The following is a 21,356-nucleotide window of genomic DNA, read 5'->3' on the forward strand; positions in this document are numbered from 1 at the left end:
GCGGCTAGCTCTCCAAACTAGGACTTGCTCAGCCGGAGGCCAGCGGCCCAGAGCTGGCGCTGCAGCGGGGCTCGACTGCCCACAGGGACCCCGGCCCCCACCCGCCCGCTCTGCCTGCCGCCTGAGGGCACCTCCCGCCTGCCACCCTGCCTTCCAGATCAGGTCAAAGGGGCTTCCCTCAACCCTCCCTTGCCTTCTGCTTCCTAACCCTCTTGGACCTGTTGGGGTGGGGTTGCAGGGAGAGGGTCCCCCAGACACCGCTGTCCCCAAACCAGGCTCCTGGAGCTGATGGAAAGGGAACAGGCAGGGGTGGGGGTCTGAGCTGCTGTCCCCAAGCCAGGGCAGAACCTGTCATGGTAAACATGACTGACCTAGTCACCCCCTGTACCGTGCAGCCCTGGTCCACCTCTCCCGCTGTGAAGTTTGCTTTGCTTTGGTGTGGTTTGGCAGGCTCTCCTTAGTGAGTGGAGACCTGGGCGCAGCCCCCAGGCGGGCCCCACGTCCAGCCATCCCCCACCCTTCCCTCGACCCCAGCCTCTGTGGGAGCAGAGCCACCAGGGCGGCTCCTGACCCGCAGGCCCTGCTGTGGGGCTGCTGAAGATGACCGCTGTGCACCGTTGCCCCCTTCTTCAGGGCGCTGGGTGGGGACCCACTCAGTGTGGCTGAATCCCACAGGGTGGCCTGTGCGAGCACCCCGGGAGGCAGAGCAGTCCCTGGGGGCCCTGTTTGGTGCCGGGGCAGAGGGCATCTGTCCCAGCATGAGCAGACCCCCCGCACAGCCCAGGCTACCAAACTGTGTTCCTCATATGATGGGTGGTGGCCATCCTGGCTACTCCTGCTTCCCTTTCTGGGCTCCTACCTGCACCGTGCGTGCATGCTCAGTTGTATTTGACTTTAGATGACTCCATGGACTGTAGTCCACCAGGCTCCTCCATCCATGGGATTCTGCAGGCAAGAATACTGGAGCGGGTTGCCATGCCCTGCTCCAGGAGATCTTCCCAACCCAGGGATCGAACCCACGTTTCTTACGTCTCCTGCTTTGGCTGGTGGGTTCTTTACCACTGAACCACCTGGGAGCAGAGACAGACTCCGGTAGGTGGCACGATCCACACGCCCGGGTGTCTGCTGTGGATGTAGGCCCTGCCAAGCCCCTCCTCTCTGCCGGCTGTCATTAGGTACTTTCTACCGTGATGTCATCTGAACCTCTCTCATGTCAAAGCCTCTGGACTAGGTCGTTTCAGTCCTGTTTTGCAGATGAGAAAATTGAGACTCCAGAAGGTTAGTTGATCAGCCCAGGAAAGCAGTGGCAGATACAGGATTCCAAAGCTTGAAGCTAACATAGCGTGAGCCACTCTAACTGGGAGATCAGGAGTCCTGTCCTTTCTAGCCAGCAGCCGATGGAGCTGGGGCACTTGTGTCCACTCACCCCTGGCAGCTGCCTGAGCTTAGCCACCTGCAGCCACACTGTCTGCTGTTCACCAAGGGTGCCCAGCCAGCCACCACCGTGCCCGTCTCCCCACAGCATCCTCTACCTCCTCCCCAGGCTCCTAGCAGCCAGCTGGACATTGACGGGGCCCCTGAGTCCTTTCCCAGCCCATCCCCTTTGAGCGTGACAGGCTTCCCCCGCCCCAAGCCCCTGACCAGGAGGCTGAGGGCAGCCGTTTTTGCTCCGCTGTTGGTGTCAGAACCCTGCAGGGCCTCCTCCGGTGACCTTTACACGTACTGAGTGTGGTGTGTGGAAGCTGACAAGCGTGAGGTGAGAGGAAGCTGCCGCCCAGGGCCGTGCCTGGGAGGAGGCTGCAGGCGCAGGCAGGGGAGAGTCCCAGACAGGCCTGGGGGCCCGCAGGCCTCGGAGCAGACCCAAGAGAGGCCTGGGCCGAGGTAGGAAGTCAGGAGTCAGGCTTTTGCTGACCAGAGGACAGAGGTTTCTATGGCGACCGGAGGAACAGGAAGCCTGGGCCCCGGGGGGAGGGGGTGTCGGAGCGCAGAGGCGTGGTCGCCTTAGAGAGAGCGTGTCATAAACCGTCAGATCAGCCAGCTGACGGCCTCCTCCGACAAGGAAACTGAGGCCCGAGAGGGAGCAGCTTTGCACGAGGTCACGCGGCACCGGCCTGGCCTGGCCTGCCCCCGCTGGTGGTGAGCGCACCACCAGGCCGCTGAGGAGACCCCGGGCCCGGTGGGGACCCGGGCGCGGCAGGAGCCCCTCTAAGTCGCCCCCCGTGTCCTGAGGCAGGTGAGCCGCGAGGCCTCTCCACCCCCCATGCCCCTCTTGTCGCAGGCGCGGGCCGGGCAGCCGGCAGGGCCCACCCTGTCCGCCACCCACGGAGTGCCTGCCGCGCCTCCCCCCCAGTGACTGTGGCCTTTTGTTTTCTGGGTGACACTCGCATCAGGCGGTGTGTTCGGGTGACTAATCTCCTCCGGGCTGGGCAGCTGTCACAGGGCGGCCTGACCAGGCGAGCGGGGAAAGCTGACACCCTGGGGCAGTGCTGGCAAGCCGGCGGCAGCGGGCCACCAGGCCACCGCCAGGCTCCTCCTGCTGGGCACGGTGCAGACCCTGCGTCAGGCTGACCTGAGTTCAGGTCCCGCTCCTGCCTGTGACCAGCCATGTGACCCTGGAACCTGGGCCTCATCTCCTCAAGCCAGTTTCCTCCTCTCTGTAATGGAGCAGTTGATCCTGCCTGCCTCAGGGGAGGTAGTTAGGATCAATCGAGATGAGTAAAAGCGCTTGTCACGTGGTGGGTGATGGGCAGACAGACCACTGTTGTCATTATGGCACCTTAGTCCCAGCTCAGACACAGGCTTTGCCCTCCAGTGGAGGTGGGTTCCAGCCCCTCTCCACACGGACTAGCTGTGCACGTTGGGCTAGTTATCTCCTCAGTCTCTCATCAGGAGCCAGCCATGATACAGTATCTATTCCTTAGGGTGCTGTGGTTTATAAAACAGTGCACATGTTTGCCAAGGACTTAGTACCCTGCCTGATTGGTGTGGGAACTCAGCAAATGTCAGGCAGGACGGCACTGATTTTAGGAGGAAACCAGGAGCTCTTCTGCCCTCCTCCCCGTCACCTGCAGAGGCTAGCAGATCGTAAGCAGCGGAGCCCTGGAGCCCGGCAGACCCCAGCACTGCTTCTTCAGGCTTGGCTGCCTCCATGTCAGCACCCCTGCATGTGTCCACAGCCCTGGCCTGACGCTGTCTGCCCGGACACCCAAGTAAAGTGAAGTCGCTCAGTCATGTCTGACTCTTTGCAACCCCATCGACTGTAACCTACCAGGCTCCTCCGTCCATGGGATTCTCCAGGCAAGAGTATTGGAGTGGGTTGCCATTTCCTTCTCCAGGGGATCTTCCCGACCCAGGGATTGAACCCGGGTCTCCCGCATTGCAGGCAGAGGCTTTACCGTCAGAGGCACCAGGGAAGCCAACCAGGGCAGTAGCAAATCAAGCTGGGAGGGGGAGGAGTAGGAGCTGGCCATGCAGCCCAGCCCGGATTCCTCAAGCCCATCCTCCACTCTCTCACGCCCGCAGCTGACAGAAGTGTCTCTCCTGTCAGCCCCAGGCAGGGGTCCCGTGGCTGTGACACAGACCTCCCTGTGGCTGCCAGAGCCCAGGAGAGTACCGGATGGTGTACACAGGTGTCCCTGGGCGCTTGGGAGGCATGGCCCCCCCTGAAGCACACCAGGCCCCGTGCCCTTTCCCCACCGTTAGGAGGGGCTAAGAGTGCACGTGCTCCCCTTGGCCTGTGTAGACGGGGCGATGGGGCAGGTGAGCTGGCGAAGGAATCGGAGCCCATGTTCAGACTACGTCAAGGGAGGATGGCTCGAGCAAGAGCGTAGTCCCCAGGACTCCTGCAGGATGGTGCTCCAGGTAGCTTTGTGTTGGGATTCTGAGCGTTGGGGATTCGGGTCTTGGCCCCCAGGTCAAGGTGCAGTTCACGGGCTCCCTCAGTGGCCAGACTGGGAGGGTTTGCAGACATCGTCCAGCACTGTCACACATGGGTTGTCCATCCTGGGCCTCTTCAGAAAGGTGAGGCCTGGGAAGTGCTTACCGTCAGCCCCTCAGAACAAGAGCGCACCCACAGAGCCCAGAGGCGCTCTGGTGGCTCTTGTGGCTTCCCGCATGAGGCCCCTCCGGTGGCTTCTCTTCCCGCCCCGTGCAGCTGCCTCTCCCGTTCTCAGGCCGGGGGGTGGGGTGAGTTCCCAGAGGCCTTCCACCCCCAAGGCCAGATCCTTTCCCTTTCTGGGGCCACTGTCAGCCTGGCCCCAAGTCTGGGGGTCATAGCGGGGCTGAATTTCCCTTCAGAGAGCCTCATTTTCTTACCATCGCTTGGTTTGTGCTGTATCCCAGGAGGGGACACCTTAGCCTAACCTGCCCAAGGAGAGGAAAAACCTTGCCCTCAGCCTCTCAGTGTCATATCTTTTTGCCTTTTCATACTGTTCATGGGTTCTTAAGGCAAGCATACTAAAGTGGTTTGCTATTCCCCTTTCCCCAGTGAACCACATTTTGTCAGAATTCTCCCCCATGACCCATCCATCTTGGGTGGCCCTACATGGCATGACTTATAGTTTCATTGAGCTAGACAAGGCTGTGATCCATGTGATCAGTTTGGTTAGTTTTCTGTGATCGATTGTGGAAATCAATCCTGAACATTCATTGGAAGGGCTGATGCTGAAGCTGAAGCTCCAGTACTTTGACCACGAGATGCAAAGGGCTGACACATTAGAAAAGACCCTGATGCTGGGAAAGATAGAAGGCAGGGTGAGATGGTTGGACTCAACCACTGACTCAACGGATATGAGTCTGAGCAAGCTCCAGGAGATGGTGAAGGACAGGGAAGCCTGGTGTGCTGCAGTCCATGGGGTCGCAGAGTCACACGAGACTGAGCAGCTGAACAGCAGCCCCACAGTCTGTCTAGGTTGACTCCAGGCTCCCAGCTTCCTTTGTCTTTTCCTTTCCATCAGCTTCAGGCAAGGGACTTGAAGTTCTTTAGGCCAGAGCTTTGTGGATCTTGGTGCCTGGACAGGGGAACCCAGAAGGGTAGCTGGCAGCCCTCCTCCGCAGTGCTCCTGCGGCTGTAGGGGGGCGGAATTGGGGAGCAGCAGTGTGTCCAGCATTGATGAGTGTGGGTTCCCTGCTGGGCCTTCTGGTACCCCACCCCGTTTAAGGGGCTCAGAGTACCCCCATTTCCTCCCGAGTGTCCCCTTCTCTGCTGTAAGGGCAGAGGCTGGGACTGGGCTCCTGGGCCTGGGACGGGCCCTGACCTGGCCCGGCTCCTGACGCCCGGTCTCTGTGCCCAACAGCCACCCGCCTGCCCCTGCCATGAGGACCTTCATTAAGAGACACTTCCAGCGGAAGGCGCCGGGCCCTGGAGAGGGGCCGCGGCGGCCCAGCGGCGTGGGGCTGCCCACGGGCAAGGCCCGGCGCCGCTCGCCCGCGGGGCAGGCCTCCTCCTCGCTGGCTCAGCGGCGGCGCTCCAGCGCGCAGCTCCAGGGCTGCCTCCTGGGCTGTGGGGTGGGGGCCTCGCGTCCCGGCCGCCGCCGGCGCTCCAGCACCGCGCCCCCGGCCTGCAACCCGCGCTTCGCAGTGGAGGAGGTGCCCACCCCGCCGCAGCCGGCCGTGGTGGGGCCCCAGCTTCTGGTGGCACCCCTGCTGTTGGCTGGGCTCGTGGGCACGGAGGAGGAGGAAGGCTTGCAGAAGGAGGATGAGAGGGTCGCTTCGCCGAGCGCCGGGACCCCAGGGCCGCCCCCGCCCCGCGGCGCGCTGCCGCTGCTGCCCGTGCCACGCTGGCGCCGGCGCCGGGCCTCCTCCCACCTGCTGCCCGCAGACGTGGTGAAAGACCGCGCTCTCTGGGGCCTGCACGGCCACTACCGGCGCCTCAGCCAGCCGCGGCCCGCGGGCCCGCACCCCAGCCCAGGGGGTCGAAGATCCTCGGGCACTGCAGCTGGCCCCAGGATGCCCGCCCGCGTGCGCCTGCTGTCCCGCCGGCGCCAGGTAGCCCTGCGGCGCAAATCAGCCGGACCCCAGACCTGGAGTGCCCTGCTTGCGTAGGTATAGCTGCGGCCAGCAGGGCAGTGGTGTGACCTCCGGGGTCTGGCCCTAGGGCCCCCTGCTCGGCAGCGGCTCTGGGCTGGGCTCGGAAGCCAGCAGGGCTGCAAGGAGAGTCCATTCTCCTCGGGGATCCTCTCAGAGCCGGGGGGCCTCCTGAGGCCTCCTCTGCCCTCCGTGCCTTGACCCGGGGTTGAGGTCAAGATGAAGGCAGAGATCCCAGGCGAGAGGAAGGAAGCAGAGGCGCTGCGCACCCAGCTGGCCTCAGCCGTCTCCTCCTCCACAGGAAAGCCATCACCAAGTCGGGCCTCCAGCACCTGGCACCCCCTCCTCCTGCTCCCGGGGCCCTGCGCAGCGAGCCTGAGCGGCAGATCCGGAGCACCGTGGACTGGAGTGTGAGTGCCCAGGAGCTGGGAGGGGTCGCTGGGGGTCGGAAGTCCTGCAGGTGGCTGCACGGGGAGCCCATTGGCCTGTGGGGTCAGGGCAGACCTCCCAGGGTGGCCACGCTCGAGCCAAGCCTTGAAGCCAACAGTGGGGAGAGCAGGATGCAGCGAAGTAGACTGTGGGGGCTGGAGCAGGTTTGTCTTGGGAGAGGGGTAGAGGGGCAGAGCAGGCGTGCTGTCCCGTCCTTCAGGAGTCAGCGACGTATGGGGAGCACATCTGGTTCGAGACCAACGTGTCCGGGGACTTCTGCTACGTTGGAGAGCAGTACTGCGTTGCCAAGATGCTGGTGAGTGAGCGCGGTGCGGCACGCCGCCCCCTGGTGGCAGAGCCGGGCCTCGAGCCCTGTAGGCCGGACCTCCCAGGGGAGGGTGGCAGCGAGGCTTTAGCCTGAGCCGCCCTGCAGGGGGCTGCCCCCAGGAGGGACTGGGTCCTGAAGCCAGGACTGGGGCTCGACAGTGCTCTCCCAGTGCAGCTGTGCCAGGGCAGGCGCGGGGCAGCACCCGGGCCGGGGTTACCCGGTGCCTCAGGGACCTTGTTTCCCACAGCAGAAATCAGTGTCCCGGAGAAAGTGTGCGGCCTGCAAGATTGTGGTCCACACGCCCTGCATTGAGCAGCTCGAGAAGGTGAGCATGGCTGCTCAGGCTTTCCTGCCCCTCCCCCTCGGGGTGCTGAAGCCCTCACGGCACTCCTACACGTCACACAAATGCCACCGGCCAGGGGTGCCTCAGTGTGTGCAGTGGTGATCAAGCTGAGGACCTTGGAGCTGCAGTGCCTGCATTTGCACCCTGGCTCCCCCTCCATTTGCTGCTGTGTCCCCGCTGCCCAGAACAAGCCTGGCACAGAGCGAGGTTCACAAGACTATTGCTAGACAAGATGAAGTCGTGAATGCTGGCTGAGATGCCATTTTTATCAGTTCCCAAACTAACACTTAGAAGGGGCTGTGCCTTGCTGAAGCTTTGTACCTCAGCTCTGTCTGGGCCAGTCCTGTGTGGGCCCTGAAGCCCAGCTCTGTCCCCTCCACAGCGCGGCTGTAAAGACCTTTTCCCAGGGACCATTGTCCACGGAGCGTCTGCAGCTAGGGGCGTTTCTAGGGAGGGAGGGAGAAGGACAACTGCATGAGAGGGTCCAGGCCTGGGGGGTGGGGTCTGTCATGGCCCCACAGGACTCCCCACCAGCAGAAACCCAGACCAGCGTGAGAGAAATCCTGCAGGACTAGGGATGGCTTGAACGAGGCTGATGCAGATGGCTTCCCCTTCTCCCCAACTCGTATAGTGAAGTTTCCCTACAGTTTTCCTAGGGCTGAAGCAGGGTCCCTGAGGAAGAGAGAGACGCCTGTAGCCCCAAGCCCTGTAGATCCGTCACACCAGCCCCTAAGGTGATAAACCAGGATCCACAAATGCGCTGACGGTCTCCAGGGGCCAGTCCACAAGCATGGGCTGGGTTGCCTGCAGGTGACTAAGCTGGAGAGCTGCAGGGCGAGGAAGAGCACAGGACAGCTCAGCCTTGCTGCCATTTTAGCGGGGAAGATGGATACAGAACTTGCTGTCCCCCTCATCCCAAAGACTGGGCAGCGGAAGGGAGCTTCCTTCTGGCTAGTGGAGAGGAGGAGGGATGCCGGAGGGCCTCCGAGGTGTCTGGCGGGGGCCCTCCCTCCTTGGTGAGGATGCCTCCCGAGTGACACCTTCTGAAGGGGGTGGCCACGTGCCTGACCCCACGAAGGGCGGTTCTGACATTTTGGTGGTCACTGCGTGTTTCACAGATAAATTTCCGCTGTAAGCCATCCTTCCGTGAATCGGGCTCCAGGAACGTCCGTGAGGTAAGTGCCCAGGGTAGTTAGGGCCCCGGCTTTCCTGAGCGGGCCCCTTGGAAGTGACTCCAGAGAGTCACCAGGCTTCCACCCCTCACTCACCCCAGTGCTGCTTCTCTCCTCCAACAGCCAACCTTCGTGCGGCACCACTGGGTACACCGGCGACGCCAGGACGGCAAGTGTAGGCACTGCGGGAAGGTGAGGCCCCGCCCGAGCAAGCTGGTCCTGGTCCCGGCGACCCTGCACTACCACGTGTGACCCGTCTGTCCCTGACCGCGGACAGAGTCCCGGGCCCACTCTCTCTGGCTGCCGTGCCCTGGGCAGAGTGGGAGAGCAGGGAAGAAAGCCTCCTCCTCCGAGAGCAGTGTGGCTGCACCGCTCGGAAGCTGTGAGCAAGCCCTTCGAGAAGCATGGAGGCTTTTTCCCTCGCTAGCTCAGCCGATGCTTGTTGAGGACCTGCCGGATGCCCAGCACAGGGCCCTGTCCTCCAGGCTGCAGGGCCCTCCCGAGCGCGGCCTAGGTTTCACTGACCTGTCTGACCCCCCGCCCACTCCCCAGTAAGCAGGCTCTCGAGAGGTCTAGGGGCCTTGTCCCTCCTCCCTCCATCCACCCTGAGTGTCCAGCACGTTGGGCACAGTAGGCCCTGCGATAAACCTGTGTTTAAGATGAGCAGGGAGACTGTGATGGTTACAGCACAGAGCTTTGAGAGTCTGGGTGGGGAAGGAGGGACTGGAGTTAGGCAGGAGTTATCTGTGAACTCCTTTCCAGCAGATGGTGCAGTGAACTTCAGAGACCCAGCCTGGCTCAGCCCCCATGACTCTAGGGACTCCTTTTATAGTTCTTTTCTTTTAAAAAAAAAAAAGTGCTCAGTTGCCCTGGGCGGAGAGACATTGGCGGCAGGAAGGGGCCGGGCCTGCTGCTCTGGGCCCAGCCCTGGGGACCCTCACCACCCTCTGACCCCCAGGGCTTCCAGCAGAAGTTCACCTTCCACAGCAAGGAGATCGTGGCCATCAGCTGCTCCTGGTGCAAGCAAGCAGTAAGTGTTGCTCCCCTGCCGGCAGGCTGTCCCCCAGGGTTGTGCGGGGTGCGGGCTGCAGGTCTCGGCCAGGCCTAGCTCAGCCACGCGCCCCGCCCCCACCCCCCTCCAGTACCACAGCAAGGTGTCCTGCTTCATGCTGCAGCAGATTGAGGAGCCGTGCTCCCTGGGGGTCCACGCTGCCGTGGTCATCCCCCCCACCTGGATCCTCCGGGCCCGCAGGCCCCAGGTGAGTCCCGCCTGTGCCAGGACACCCCTACCCCCGCAACCCCTAGGGTCTGCCGGCCGCCCCAACCGCCTTGTCACCCACACCTCCACTTCCCTCACAGAACACCCTCAAAGCCAGCAAGAAGAAAAAGAGAGCATCCTTCAAGAGGAAGTCTAGCAAGAAAGGACCTGAGGTTAGACGCGGGACCAGGCAGGCAGCTGGAGGGGAACAGGATGTGGGGGCCTGTTTCTTGGGACACGGAGCCCGCCCCCCGGAGCTGATGATGCAGCTGTTGCTGGGTCAGTCTGGGCTCTCGGGCCCCCAAGCAGGGTGAGAGGTCAGGTCCTCCTCTGGGGCCCACTGTGAGGTCTGACCCCACAGTGATACTCTCAGGGGCGCCCGGGGCACGGAGGACAGGGTGAGGGTCCACCAGGGGGGGAACCAGCCTTACGGGTGCTCTCTGTCTCCAAGGAGGGCCGCTGGAGACCCTTCATCATCAGGCCCACCCCGTCCCCGCTCATGAAGCCCCTGCTGGTGTTTGTGAACCCCAAGAGTGGGGGCAACCAGGTACTTACAGCCTCCCGCCTCCTCTGAGAGCCTTGGGGGAGGGGTGGGAATAGCTCAGGCCCTCCCCCCAGCAGGTGTTCCCAGGTAGGCTCGGGCCGCATCCCTCTTTCCCAGGGATGCTGAGAAAATCCCATTCTATCTCCGCCTCTTGCCTCTTCCTGGGCCCACGCGCTTCTTCCCACCTCAGCCCACCACCCCTCACTGCCTCCCCACTTCCCTGTTGGCTCCTGGTCTCCCACAGGGCGCCAAGATCATACAGTCCTTCCTCTGGTATCTGAATCCCCGGCAAGTCTTTGACCTGAGCCAGGGAGGACCCAGGGAGGCGTAAGTACCCACCAGGGCTCTGTGGGGTCGGTGGTGAGGGCTGGCCTGGTGCGCTCTCAGGGCGCCGCTCATGGACCCTGACCCCTCTGACCCCAGGCTGGAGATGTACCGCCGGGTGCACAATCTGCGGATCCTGGCCTGCGGGGGTGATGGCACGGTGAGTACTCCTGCCCCCATCCCGCACCGCACCGCGCCTGCCACCTGCTCTGACTTGGCCCGCTCTGCCCTGCCCCCTCCAGGTCGGCTGGATCCTCTCCACGCTGGACCAGCTGCGCTTGAAGCCGCCGCCGCCGGTCGCCATCCTGCCCCTGGGCACTGGCAATGACTTGGCCCGCACCCTCAACTGGGGCGGGGTGAGCACCCAGGGACGGGGCAGGGAGCCAGGGGTGTGGGGGCAGGGTGCCGGGGGAGGCCCAGACCCCAGAGGAGCTCAGTTCCCGCCTGCCCCTGACCCCCACCCAGGGCTACACCGACGAGCCTGTGTCCAAGATCCTGTCCCACGTGGAGGAGGGAAACGTGGTACAGCTGGACCGCTGGGACCTCCGTGCGGAGCCCAACCCCGAGGCGGGGCCCGAGGAGCGAGACGAGGGGGCTACCGACCGGGTGGGTCAGCCGGGGGGCCCGGGGGTGTCTGGGGTCTGGGGCAAGTCTTCGTGTCACCAGACTTCGGCCTCTCCTTGGGAAGAGGGAATGGTGGTCCTCAACTCACGAGAGAGTTGTCTGCAGCCTCTCGGCACATCTTACTAAACTTCTGCTATACAGCCAGGCACCACTGGTTCTCAGCAGCGCACAGAACCAGGTCCTGGAGCGTGTGAGGCCCGTCAGGGAGGAGGGTCATGGGTGGGTGAGAGGCCTGGGAAGAGAAGCCAGCCGGGTACAGGCCGCTTTGGTGTGCAGGCGCTCGGCTGGGCTCCCTGGGAGCTGAGGAGGCTGGGCTGAGGCCCCCTTTGTGCAGAGGTGGCTGTGGGGAGGGGCGGGGTACGTGCGGGAGCTCCTCATGCCTGTCCCTTGGCCCTCCTCCAGCTGCCTCTGGATGTCTTCAACAACTACTTCAGCCTGGGCTTTGATGCCCACGTCACCCTGGAGTTCCACGAGTCTCGAGGTGGGTGCGTCTTTACTGAGGAGGCTGCCCGTGGGTGGTGGTGGTGGTGGGGGAACCCAGGAGGGGCCCTGAGAAGGCCAGACCTCGCCCCTGCCAGTACAAGGCATTCGTCCATCGTCAGCCCTCCTGCCTGAGCCCAGCTTGGAAAGCCCCAGCAGGCTCAGAGCAGCTGACTGTCCCCTATTTCTTGTCACCACCCAGAGGCCAACCCAGAGAAGTTCAACAGCCGCTTCCGGAATAAGATGTTCTATGCCGGGGTGAGTCCGGGCCCACCGCCGCGCAGTACCGTTACCACGCCCACCCATTCTCCCACCAACGCCCCCACCCACCCGTATCCACTGGGCCTCAGGACCCCTGCACGGCAGCGGGAGGGACACACCCTGTTAGCAGATGGTGACGCCCTCTGTCTCCCACAGACAGCCTTCTCCGACTTCCTGATGGGCAGCTCCAAGGACTTGGCCAAGCACATCCGCGTGGTGGTGAGCGGGCTGTGCCCGCAGGCAGGGTGGGTGGGTCTGGCGGGAGGGAGACCCCCTGGGTCCCTATGCCCTCAACCCCGTCCGACCGTTCCTGCCCACAGTGTGATGGGACTGACCTGACCCCCAAGATTCAGGACCTGAAACCCCAGTGCATTGTTTTCCTGAACATCCCCAGGTAAGGAGGGGAGGGCGCTGGGTGGGCCCTGCTGTCCCGGTCCTGCATGGCCGTCCTCTGCAGCCCGTGGCGGTGCCCTCCCCTCCAGGTACTGTGCGGGCACCATGCCCTGGGGCCACCCTGGGGACCACCACGACTTCGAGCCCCAGCGGCATGATGACGGCTACCTCGAGGTCATCGGCTTTACCATGACCTCCCTGGTGAGTCAGCCAGCATGGCCACCTGGAGCCCCAGGCCGGCCCTGGCCCTGGCCCCAGGATGGAAGGGAACACCTTCCCTGGCGGTTCAGTGGTAAAGAATCTACCTTGCAATGCAGGGCACATGAGTTTGACCCCTTTTGGGAGAACCTAAGATCCCATATGCCTCAGGTTAACTAAGCCTGCATGACAAAACTGAGACCCGAAGCAGCCAGATAAATACAAAAATATAAAAAAATAATGGAAGGGGTCACCCAGTTCCTTTTCATTGGCCAGGACAGAAGAATTCACCCTCACCTCCTTTCTCTGGCTGGGGTCGCACCCTCCTCTGCTCTCTGTCGGGTGGGGGATCACTCACTCTGTTCTCCGGCCTGGGGAAAGGAAAGCCTGCAGTCCTGCTGCCCCCTGGCCCCTGACCCTGAGCCTCCCATGCCCATAGGCCGCGCTCCAGGTGGGCGGGCATGGCGAGCGGCTGACACAGTGCCGAGAGGTGCTGCTCACCACGTCCAAAGCCATCCCGGTGCAGGTGGATGGTGAGCCCTGCAAGCTCGCAGCCTCCTGCATCCGCATCGCCCTGCGCAACCAGGCCACCATGGTGCAGAAGGCCAAGCGGCGGAGCGCCGCCCCCCTGCACAGCGAGTATGTACCCCCCCGCCGGCCCACATGCCCCGGGCCCCAGAGACTCTGCCCCTCCACAGCCTCAGTTTCCCCCTCTGGGAAGGAGGCTAACAGTCCCCCCGGGCAGTTGGGGCGGGGGAGGCGGTACGTGGTGTGATGCCTGGTGGGACTGGCAGCTTGGGCAGGGCCCTTGCCGAGCCATGTGGCCGCCCTGCCTGTAGCCAGCAGCCGGTGCCGGAGCAGCTGCGAGTCCGGGTGAGCGGGGTCAGCATGCACGACTACGAGGCCCTGCACTACAACAAGGAGCAGCTCCGAGCGGCCTGTGAGTGGCGGGCGGGCGGGGAGGGGGCGCTGAGCTGCCGGCCCGGGCTGGCGTCCCGCCTGCTGCTCACGGCCGCCCTGCCCTGCAGCCGTGCCGCTGGGCACTGTGGTGGTCCCGGGAGACAGCGACCTGGAGCTGTGCCGCGCTCACATCGAGAGGCTCCGGCAGGTGAGAGGTGGGGCCAGGGCTTGCCCACGGGGCCCCCGCTGGCCCAGGTTCTGGTGGCCTCTAGCCCCAGCCTCTGCCTCTCTTGCCAGGAGCCCGAAGGTGCTGGAGCCAAGTCCCCGATGTGCCAGAAACTGTCCCCCAAGTGGTGCTTCCTCGATGGTGAGTGGCCCCCGAAGGGCGTCCTGCCCTGTCCCTTGGCAGTCCTGGGTGGGGCGGCAGGAGACCTGGGCCTGGACAGGGGGCCACCTTCCTCAGCCAGCCCTCTCCCCACAGCCACCACTGCCAGCCGCTTCTACAGAATCGACAGGGCCCAGGTAAGCACTTGAGGTCTGCTCCAAAAACCGCTGGCTCCAGGCCCCCATGTCACCTGTCCTGCTTGGCCGGCCTCCATGGCCGGTCACACCCGTGTCCATGATGGACAGTGCACAGGAATGGTGCTGACGGGGACCTGGGCTCGCGGGGTTGGGTTGTTGGGGAGCCTCAAAGCACAGGCATCTTCCAGCCAGACACGGAAGGAAAGGTGCTTTGGGTCAGAGGCCGGGGCACCCGGTAAAGGCTTAGCCGTGGGAAGGGGCTGCCAGCTGGGGGGCCCCCTGTGTGAGGTCAGGGGATCCCAGGCAGGAAGGGAGAGGAAGGGGTGGGGTGGGGTGGGGGCTGGCAGGGCCACAGGCCTGGCTGCCCTGTCAGTGGCCCACCTCACGGCCACGGCTTCTCCAGGTCTACTGACCTGGCGTCCCCCTGCACCCCCATCAGCTGCCCTGCAGGGCCCTGACCCTCGGCCTGACTTTCCCCCCCAACCCCATAGGAACACCTCAACTACGTGACTGAGATCGCGCAGGACGAGATTTATATCCTGGACCCTGAGCTGCTCGGGGCATCTGCCCGGCCTGACCTCCCCACCCCGACGTCCCCTCTCCCCACCTCGCCCTGCTCCCCCACATCCGGGTGAGTCCCGAGCCTCAGCCCACCCTCCCCCGCAGCCATTGCCGCAAAGGGCAGCCAACTGAACCGCCCCCACCCCGCCGCAACCCCGGCCAGACCATGAGCCCTCCGCCCCACTGACCACCATCCACCCTGCTGCGGCAGCCAGAGACCCGGGCTCCCTCCCAGCCGCCGCCACCCTCGCCTGAGTGCCCTGCAGTCCCCTGGCCTCCTGCTGTCCCCCAGCAGCCTGTGGGCACGTGCCCTGGCCTGCTCCTGGTCACTTCACCCTGGGCACCGGCGCCCTCCTCCACCGCCACAGTGCAGCCCCCTCACCTGTCCGTTCTTTGCCGCCTCGTTGGCCCACCTCCAGACTTGTCCTTGCCTCCCCGATCTTCACCCTCTACTCATGCCTCGGCTTGGGTGTGCCTTCCCCGCAGTCTCTGGGGAGCACCCCCTGAAGTTGCTGTTCAGTCACACCACCCAGTCTCCGGTTCTTCTACACTTCCTGCTGTTCCAGAACACTTTGTTTACTCTTTGTCTGACTTTGTCTCTCTGACTAGAATGTAAGCTCCCTGAGAGCAAGTTCTCCACCTGTCTTGTTCATGGCTGTGTTGCTGGTGCCCAGAACAGCACCTGACACGCAGGAGGCACTCAATAAACTGTTGAAAGAACCAAGGGTGCCCCGCACTGGGGCTGGGGAGGGCGACAAGCTGGGCCTGTGCTGTAGCCACATCACCCTGCCATGTCTCATCCTGCCACAGCTCATCCTGGCACATCTCCCCCCTGTCACCCTGCCACGTCTCCCCCTGTCACCCTGCCACAGCTCATCCTGGCACTGTCACCCTGTCACCTTAGGTCACTCATCTGTCACCCTATCATGTCAGCTTGTCACATGCTGTCACCCTCATATCTTGTCACCTTATCTCCTGTCACCCTGTCACATGTCACTGTCACATCTTGTCACCTTGTCACATCCTGTCACCATCACATCTCATGTCACCTCATCACTGTCACACCTCATCCTGTCACCCTGTCACGTCACTGTCACACCTCATCCTGTCACCCTGTCACATGTCACCCGTCACATCTCATCCTGTCACACCTCATGTCACCCGTCACATCTCATCATGTCACCCTCATGTCTTGTCACCTTATCTCCTGTCACATATGTCACTGTCACATCTCGTCACCCTGTCACATCCTGTCACCGTCACATCTCATGTCGCCTCATCACTGTCACATCCTGTCACCTTGTCACACCTCACCCTGTCACACCTCATGTCACCAGTCACATCTCATCATGTCACCCTGTCACATCTGCTCTGTTTGCAGGTCACTGCCAGGGGACGCTGCGCCCCCTACAGGTGAGGCCTCTCCCTGCAGGGGTCCTGGTTTCTCCCTGGTCAGAGGACCCAGGCTCGGTGGGGTGGGGCGGGGCCGGGTGGAGCCCATACACAGCCCCACACCAACATAGCTATAGTCACGTTTGCCACAGCCCTCGGCACACGTGCCCCTCAGGCCCGCTTTGCACAATAATACATCACACACGTGTTCACGCACTGACGCAAGCAAAGGCCTCCCGTGCCAGAGTGTAACAGGCTGGTGTTCCGAGCAGGTGAAGAGCTCATCGAGGCTGCCAAGAGGAACGATTTCTGTAAGGTACTAGTGCCAGGCTCAGGCTTCTTCCGCTTGGCAGCCCCAGCGGGGCCCGGGGAGTGGGACCTCTGGCTGGGCCAGGAGCTACTCGCCTGTCATGACCTGGCCTTCTGGGGGGGGTCTCCATGTGATTGTCCCAATCTGCCCTGCCCCGCCCACAATCATTGTCCCTCCATAGGGGCTTCCTAGCTCAGTCCATCTGTCCCCAGGGCACAGAAGGGAGCAAGTCTTAGAGGAACCACAGGCTCCAAGGCTTCCAGGGAATCCAAGGGCACCTGGGATGAGAGATGCCCAGTGTCTCTCCCTTGCACTCCCAAAAGACCCCCGAAGACCTCTAGGGAGCCTGGGGCCTGTGGGAGTCGGAGGGGCGTTTCTGTGGTGGGAAGGAGGGTGGTCTTGAGGCACCCAGCCTTGCCCTGCCTTCTGCCCCCAGCTCCAGGAGCTGCACCGAGCTGGGGGCGACCTCACCCACCGCGACGAGCGGAGCCGCACGCTCCTGCACCACGCAGTCAGCACCGGCAGCAAGGAAGTGGTCCGCTACCTGCTGGAGCACGGTGAGCTGTGCCCCTGGGGCCCCCGGGGCCCGGGCGAGACTGCTGGGCCTCTCTGACCTCTTCCCCGCCCCCCTTCTCCAGCGCCCACTGAGATCCTTGATGCCGTGGAGGAAAAGTGAGTATCTGCGCAGGGCAGGGCCCCAGTTACCCTGGAAACCACCCAGGCTTCATCTAGCCCCTCCGTGTGGATCCTGTCAGAGCCCATAAAACCCTTCCTGGCCACACCTGTCGCCCTCTGGGCCACCCACACCCCCCCTAAGCCCCAGGACCCCACACTTCCTGCCCCTTCTGATGGCCCCTGCGGAGACAGGAGGGCCCAGGGGACTGGACGGGGTCCATAGCCAGCCCCTGTTCCCCCAGCGGGGAGACCTGCCTGCACCAGGCAGCGGCCCTGGGCCAGCGCACCATCTGCCACTACATCGTGGAGGCCGGGGCCTCGCTCATGAAGACCGACCAGCAGGTGAGTGGAGGGGCAGGGTGGGCATGGAGGAATCCACGCAGACACAGAGCCACCCTTCCCCAAACTCCACCCGTGGGAGAGGGGAGCCTGGGAGGGCGGCCTCGGGATTCAGAGCTGACCTTCAACACAGACCGGACCCCAAGCCTGAGCCGCAGAAGGCAGCTCCTCCCAAGGGAAGCGGGGCCAACAGGCTCCTGAGGTGACAGCAGCTCCCCCACCACCACCCCCATCCAGGGCGACACTCCCCGGCAGAGGGCTGAGAAGGCTCAGGACACGGAACTGGCGGCATACCTGGAGAACCGGCAGCATTACCAGATGATCCAGCGGGAGGACCAAGAGACGGCGGTGTGAGGGCCGCCCAGCCAGCCCCCTCCTGGCCACCGCACCGCCACATTCCAGTCAGACGGCCACAGAGGGACCCAGGCCCCAGGGAAGGAGCCGCGTGCTGCTCCCTGAGGAGCTGCCCAGACCTGGGGCTGGACTCTAAGGAGCTGGGGGGGGTCTCACCCCGTCCCCTGAGGCCACAGCCTAACCCGGAGGGAGGCTCACAGGGGACCAGGAAACTGGACTGGGCTGGGCAGGCCTGGGGGTGGGGGGATGGCATTGGGAGTGGCCCTCACCTTCCTGCTGTGGGGGCCCTGCAGTTCAGGGGCCGCAGCTGGGAGGGCCTAGGGCCTTGAGGGGGCCCCCAGGAAGAGGCTTCTTAAGCCTCCCAGCCCTTTGGGACTGTCACTCTGAGGCTCCTGGGAGCTCAGCCCCCCCTCTCCTGCCCTGATCCCCCACCCACCCGGGGTCTTCTGCTGCATCAGCCTGCCCGCCGCCGCCCTGCTTAGCACCTCCCCTGTGACCCTCCTCCCAAACCCAGTCATTTCACCCCCAACTCTGTGGCCTGGGGGTTGGGATGGGGCTCCCTTATGGTGACTTGTTTACAGCTGGGTGTGACTCAGTAAAGTGTATTTTTTTTCCTTTCTGCTTTTCTTTTTTTTTGATGGGGGGGTCTTTCTGAAGCAGTGGGATCTGCTGGGTTATCCGCAGGGTGGGGGACTGGATGCAGTGAACGCAGACCCATTTCAGGGGGTCCTGATTCCCGTTCGGGGGTGGGGTCTGAGGGCCTGCCCGGGACCTGACCTCGGCCAGGCTGCCGGGCTCGCGGGGGCCGGGGGAGGAGCCGACTTCCTCCTGCTTCCCGCTTCCCGCTGGGACGATAACAATGAAAGTGAAAGAGGTGGGGCAGGGGCCAGGCCCGGTTGCCCTGGGGCTGGGCAAGCCCCCTTCCCCTGGCCTCCACCGCTCTGGCTCCTACGGGGACCTGAAGAGGCGATGCCCGAGGTCCCGGCTCACAAGGGGTGGGCATCTGCAGCCGCTGCAGGGCTATATCTGGAACTTCTCAGACGGCTCCTGTCCGCTCTTAAGTCTTAACCAAACCCCGGCCTGCGGGCTCCTCCTTTCTCAATTTCCCCCGCCCCCACGCGCGCCCCCTCCAACCTGCGCTCCGAGAAAAGCGCAGCGGCCTCCGCGCCGCCCCCAGCAACAACCCGTGCGCTCTTCTGGGGTTCCCCTGCGAGCCCCACCGCAACACGGAGCAGAGCATCTCCCTGCACACTTGGTGAAGCGATCCGAGGCGGGGTCTGGGGCTCCCTCCCCAGCATCTAAGGGGCGCTGAGAGTCTAGCGGGCCCTGGGAGGTGGAGGGGGAACTCGACGGGGTTCATCACTGCACCCTCCCGGGGCTCGGCGGACAGAGCCGCACACCGGCTCGAACGCGGGCACCGCGCCGGGACCTGGGACACACCCGGGGCTCCGTACCCGCTCCTGGTCTCCACCTAAGGCTCCGTGGCCGTGGAGGGAAGCGGGCGTCCAGGGGGAAAAGGGGACGGCAAACCGGGGCTGGGGCCGAGGGAGCGCCAGGTTGGGGCATGGGGAATGGGGTGTGGGGACCGGACGGGAGGCCCGGGGCCGGGAGAGCCCGGGATCGGCGGGTGGGGGCCCCAGGAGAGCCGGGCGTCTGAGAGCCGAGGGCAGAGGCCGGGTGAGGCAAGGGTGTGGGGCGAGCGGCGGGAAGGGCGGGGTGGGGGCGCGGGCAGGGAGGGGAGGCGGGGACGCCGGGGTCGGGGGGCGGCGCGGGTTTGGGGAGGGGGCGGGGCAGGTCCTTCCTCGGTGGGGGGAGGGGGCGGGGGCCCATGTGACCGGCTCAGACCGGTTCTGGAGACAAAAGGGGCCGCGGCGGCCGGAGCGGGACGGCCCGGCGCGGGAGGGAGCGAAGCCGCCGCGCGGGCAGCGAGCGAGTGAGCGTGCGGGGCCCCGAAGGGCGCGCGGCGGCTTCGGGGCCCCCGGCCGCTGCCCATCTGGGTTCCGGAGGCGGGGAGGGGGTCTGAGCTGCGTCCCGGGCTCCAGGAGGCCCCCGGGGATTCCTCCTGCTCTGCGCCCGGGCTGGCGGCGAGGGGCCAGGCCCCCCCCATTCCGCCGCCACCGCAATAGCAGCCCGACCCTTTGGGCCTGGCCTGGGAACTGGGGCAAAGAGGGGGGGGCGGTGGTCCATGCCTGCGGCCCCCCGGGGGGACTCTGACCCTGCTCTCCCCTCAGGATGCAGCGCCGAAGCTTCCTCCTCCTCGCCCTCCTCGCCCTGCTGGCGCTCACCTCCGCGGTGGCCAAAAAGAAAGGTGATCCGGCGGGGGCGGGGGGCTGAAAGGGGCCCGGAGTCCAGGAAGGGTCAGCCCTAGTCCGGGTCCTGAGCTCTGCTCCCCTGCGTTGCAGACAAAGTGAAGAAGGGAGGCCCGGGGAGCGAGTGTGCCGAGTGGACCTGGGGGCCCTGCACCCCCAGCAGCAAGGACTGCGGCGTGGGATTCCGCGAGGGCACCTGCGGGTCCCAGACGCAGCGCATCCGGTGCCGGGTGCCCTGTAACTGGAAGAAGGAGTTCGGAGGTGAGGTGGGGTGCCCGCGGAGGGTAGGCAGGGGGGTCCCAGGTTCACGGGCCCCTTCACAGGCTACCCAGCCCTGACCTCCCCGCGCTTTCCCACCAGCCGACTGCAAGTACAAGTTTGAGACCTGGGGGGCGTGCGATGGGGGCACAGGCACCAAAGCCCGCCAAGGGACCCTGAAGAAGGCGCGGTACAATGCCCAGTGCCAGGAGACCATCCGAGTGACCAAGCCCTGCAGCGCCAAGACCAAAGCCAAGGCCAAAGGTTAGCGAGAGTGGGTGGGTAGGGATGGGGTTGTCACAGGTGGCTGCCCCCAGCTGTGAAGGCAGTGGTGAAGCCGCTGTTTTGAGATACTGGCCAGTGACTTCTTGATGTCTATACTGTTTTTCTATAGGCAGAGATACCTTAGGTGGGTGGTACTGAGAGCTCTGCAGATGGAGTTTGGGAGGTTGAAACCCTGGCTCAAGTAAGGACCAAGTCAGTGGTTCTGTTGGAGCCTTTGGCTTAGGATCCAGGGCAGTGGGCCTGGAAGGGCCTGGCTTTGTCATTTCCCAGCAGGTGGGGGCAGTTTCTAGCTGGGAAAGACTTCCTTACTTCCTCTCTCCCTTTAGCTTCCTTCCTGACTCCAGGCAGTCCTGGAGGCCAGCCAGGCAGAGGGGCATATGCCCACTTCCCAGGTGAGGGGACTGAGGCTGTGTTCCAGGGCTGAGACCGGGAACTGGGAGGTTTTCTGATTTCCCAGCGGAAGTCTAAGCTGGCGGAGTGAGGAACGTCCCAGAGCATCACAATGGCTGCCCGGGCCCAGGGGCTTCCCAGCGGGCTGATGGAGAACCACCAGGGGGCAGAATTTTGTTTTCTCTAATGTGCGTGCTGCAGAGAAGGGGGGGGGGGTCTCCACTGGGTCAGCGGAACCCTGCTAATGCAGTGTTTCTTTCTTGTTTTACAGCCAAGAAAGGGAAGGAAAAGGACTAGCGGCCAGGCCTGGATGCCGAGGAGCCCCGGCTTCACTCGGAGGCCCGGCCCACACCCTCCCTCCACAGGCGCAAGATGTTACCCGCCAGTGCCTTCTGCCTTCTGCCTCCTCGTTAGCTTTATCAATCATGCCCTGCTTCTTCCCTTTCACCTGCCCACATTACCCCAAGTGCCCAAAGTGGGGAGGGACAGGGATTCTGGGCAGCTTGAACACCCCCTCAAAGGGATTTGATTCCCCTGTACCCACTTTTCTTTTTCCCCCAACTGGATACCATTACTAAAAAAAAAATAAATATCTTTTTGTTCCCAATAAAAGCTTTTCTTTTAATATATAAAAGCCCCTTCCCAGGGAGTTTGCTGTGCTGATTTGTTGGAGGTGGGAGAAT

At 63.8% G+C, this 21,356-nt stretch overlaps 2 protein-coding genes across 8 annotated transcripts in view; both read left to right on the top strand.

The window, feature by feature from the left end:
- DGKZ (diacylglycerol kinase zeta) overlaps nt 1-18,048 on the top strand; it is a 42,864-nt gene extending 24,816 nt beyond the window's left edge. The window contains exons 1-31 of one of the 4 annotated variants that reach the window (XM_055423943.2): nt 5,295-6,038; nt 6,326-6,434; nt 6,674-6,769; nt 7,029-7,106; nt 8,243-8,299; nt 8,420-8,488; nt 9,255-9,326; nt 9,439-9,555; nt 9,656-9,727; nt 10,006-10,101; nt 10,343-10,425; nt 10,522-10,582; nt 10,665-10,778; nt 10,888-11,028; nt 11,449-11,527; nt 11,729-11,784; nt 11,944-12,006; nt 12,108-12,181; nt 12,270-12,381; nt 12,818-13,017; nt 13,218-13,318; nt 13,407-13,486; nt 13,576-13,645; nt 13,760-13,800; nt 14,292-14,431; nt 15,743-15,774; nt 16,026-16,069; nt 16,500-16,620; nt 16,702-16,735; nt 16,981-17,080; nt 17,315-18,048. In XM_055423943.2, coding sequence (XP_055279918.1) covers nt 5,314-6,038; nt 6,326-6,434; nt 6,674-6,769; nt 7,029-7,106; nt 8,243-8,299; nt 8,420-8,488; nt 9,255-9,326; nt 9,439-9,555; nt 9,656-9,727; nt 10,006-10,101; nt 10,343-10,425; nt 10,522-10,582; nt 10,665-10,778; nt 10,888-11,028; nt 11,449-11,527; nt 11,729-11,784; nt 11,944-12,006; nt 12,108-12,181; nt 12,270-12,381; nt 12,818-13,017; nt 13,218-13,318; nt 13,407-13,486; nt 13,576-13,645; nt 13,760-13,800; nt 14,292-14,431; nt 15,743-15,774; nt 16,026-16,069; nt 16,500-16,620; nt 16,702-16,735; nt 16,981-17,080; nt 17,315-17,431 — 3,354 coding nt within the window. In that variant the 5' untranslated portion in view covers nt 5,295-5,313 and the 3' untranslated portion in view covers nt 17,432-18,048. Of the gene's footprint in view, nt 1-5,294; nt 6,039-6,325; nt 6,435-6,673; nt 6,770-7,028; nt 7,107-8,242; nt 8,300-8,419; nt 8,489-9,254; nt 9,327-9,438; nt 9,556-9,655; nt 9,728-10,005; nt 10,102-10,342; nt 10,426-10,521; nt 10,583-10,664; nt 10,779-10,887; nt 11,029-11,448; nt 11,528-11,728; nt 11,785-11,943; nt 12,007-12,107; nt 12,182-12,269; nt 12,382-12,817; nt 13,018-13,217; nt 13,319-13,406; nt 13,487-13,575; nt 13,646-13,759; nt 13,801-14,291; nt 14,432-15,742; nt 15,775-16,025; nt 16,070-16,499; nt 16,621-16,701; nt 16,736-16,980; nt 17,081-17,314 lie in introns of those variants that run through there. The other 3 variants (XM_055423942.2, XM_055423946.2, XM_055423947.2) reach the window with 3 other exon arrangements.
- Nucleotides 18,049-18,385: 337 nt separating this feature from the next.
- Nucleotides 18,386-21,259, top strand: MDK (midkine). Of its 4 annotated transcripts, none has more exons than XM_055422710.2 (5): nt 18,386-18,426; nt 19,663-19,739; nt 19,834-20,001; nt 20,101-20,262; nt 20,945-21,259. In XM_055422710.2, the coding sequence occupies exons 1-5, from the start codon at nt 18,401-18,403 to the stop codon at nt 20,968-20,970; spliced, it is 459 nt and encodes a 152-aa protein (XP_055278685.1). In that variant the 5' UTR covers nt 18,386-18,400; the 3' UTR covers nt 20,971-21,259. The 4 variants fall into 4 exon arrangements, with proteins under 4 accessions (XP_055278685.1, XP_055278687.1, XP_088699410.1 ...); XM_055422712.2 differs by lacking the exon at nt 18,386-18,426 and adding an exon at nt 18,544-18,686 and having other exon boundaries at nt 20,945-21,257; XM_088843284.1 differs by lacking the exon at nt 18,386-18,426 and adding an exon at nt 18,969-18,987 and having other exon boundaries at nt 20,945-21,257.
- The last annotated feature ends 97 nt before the right edge of the window (nt 21,260-21,356 follow it).

This window comes from Moschus berezovskii, chromosome 14 (genome assembly GCF_049115385.1).
Source record: "Moschus berezovskii isolate FMDL1 chromosome 14, NW_MosBer_1.0, whole genome shotgun sequence".
Classification (NCBI taxonomy): domain Eukaryota; kingdom Metazoa; phylum Chordata; class Mammalia; order Artiodactyla; family Moschidae; genus Moschus; species Moschus berezovskii.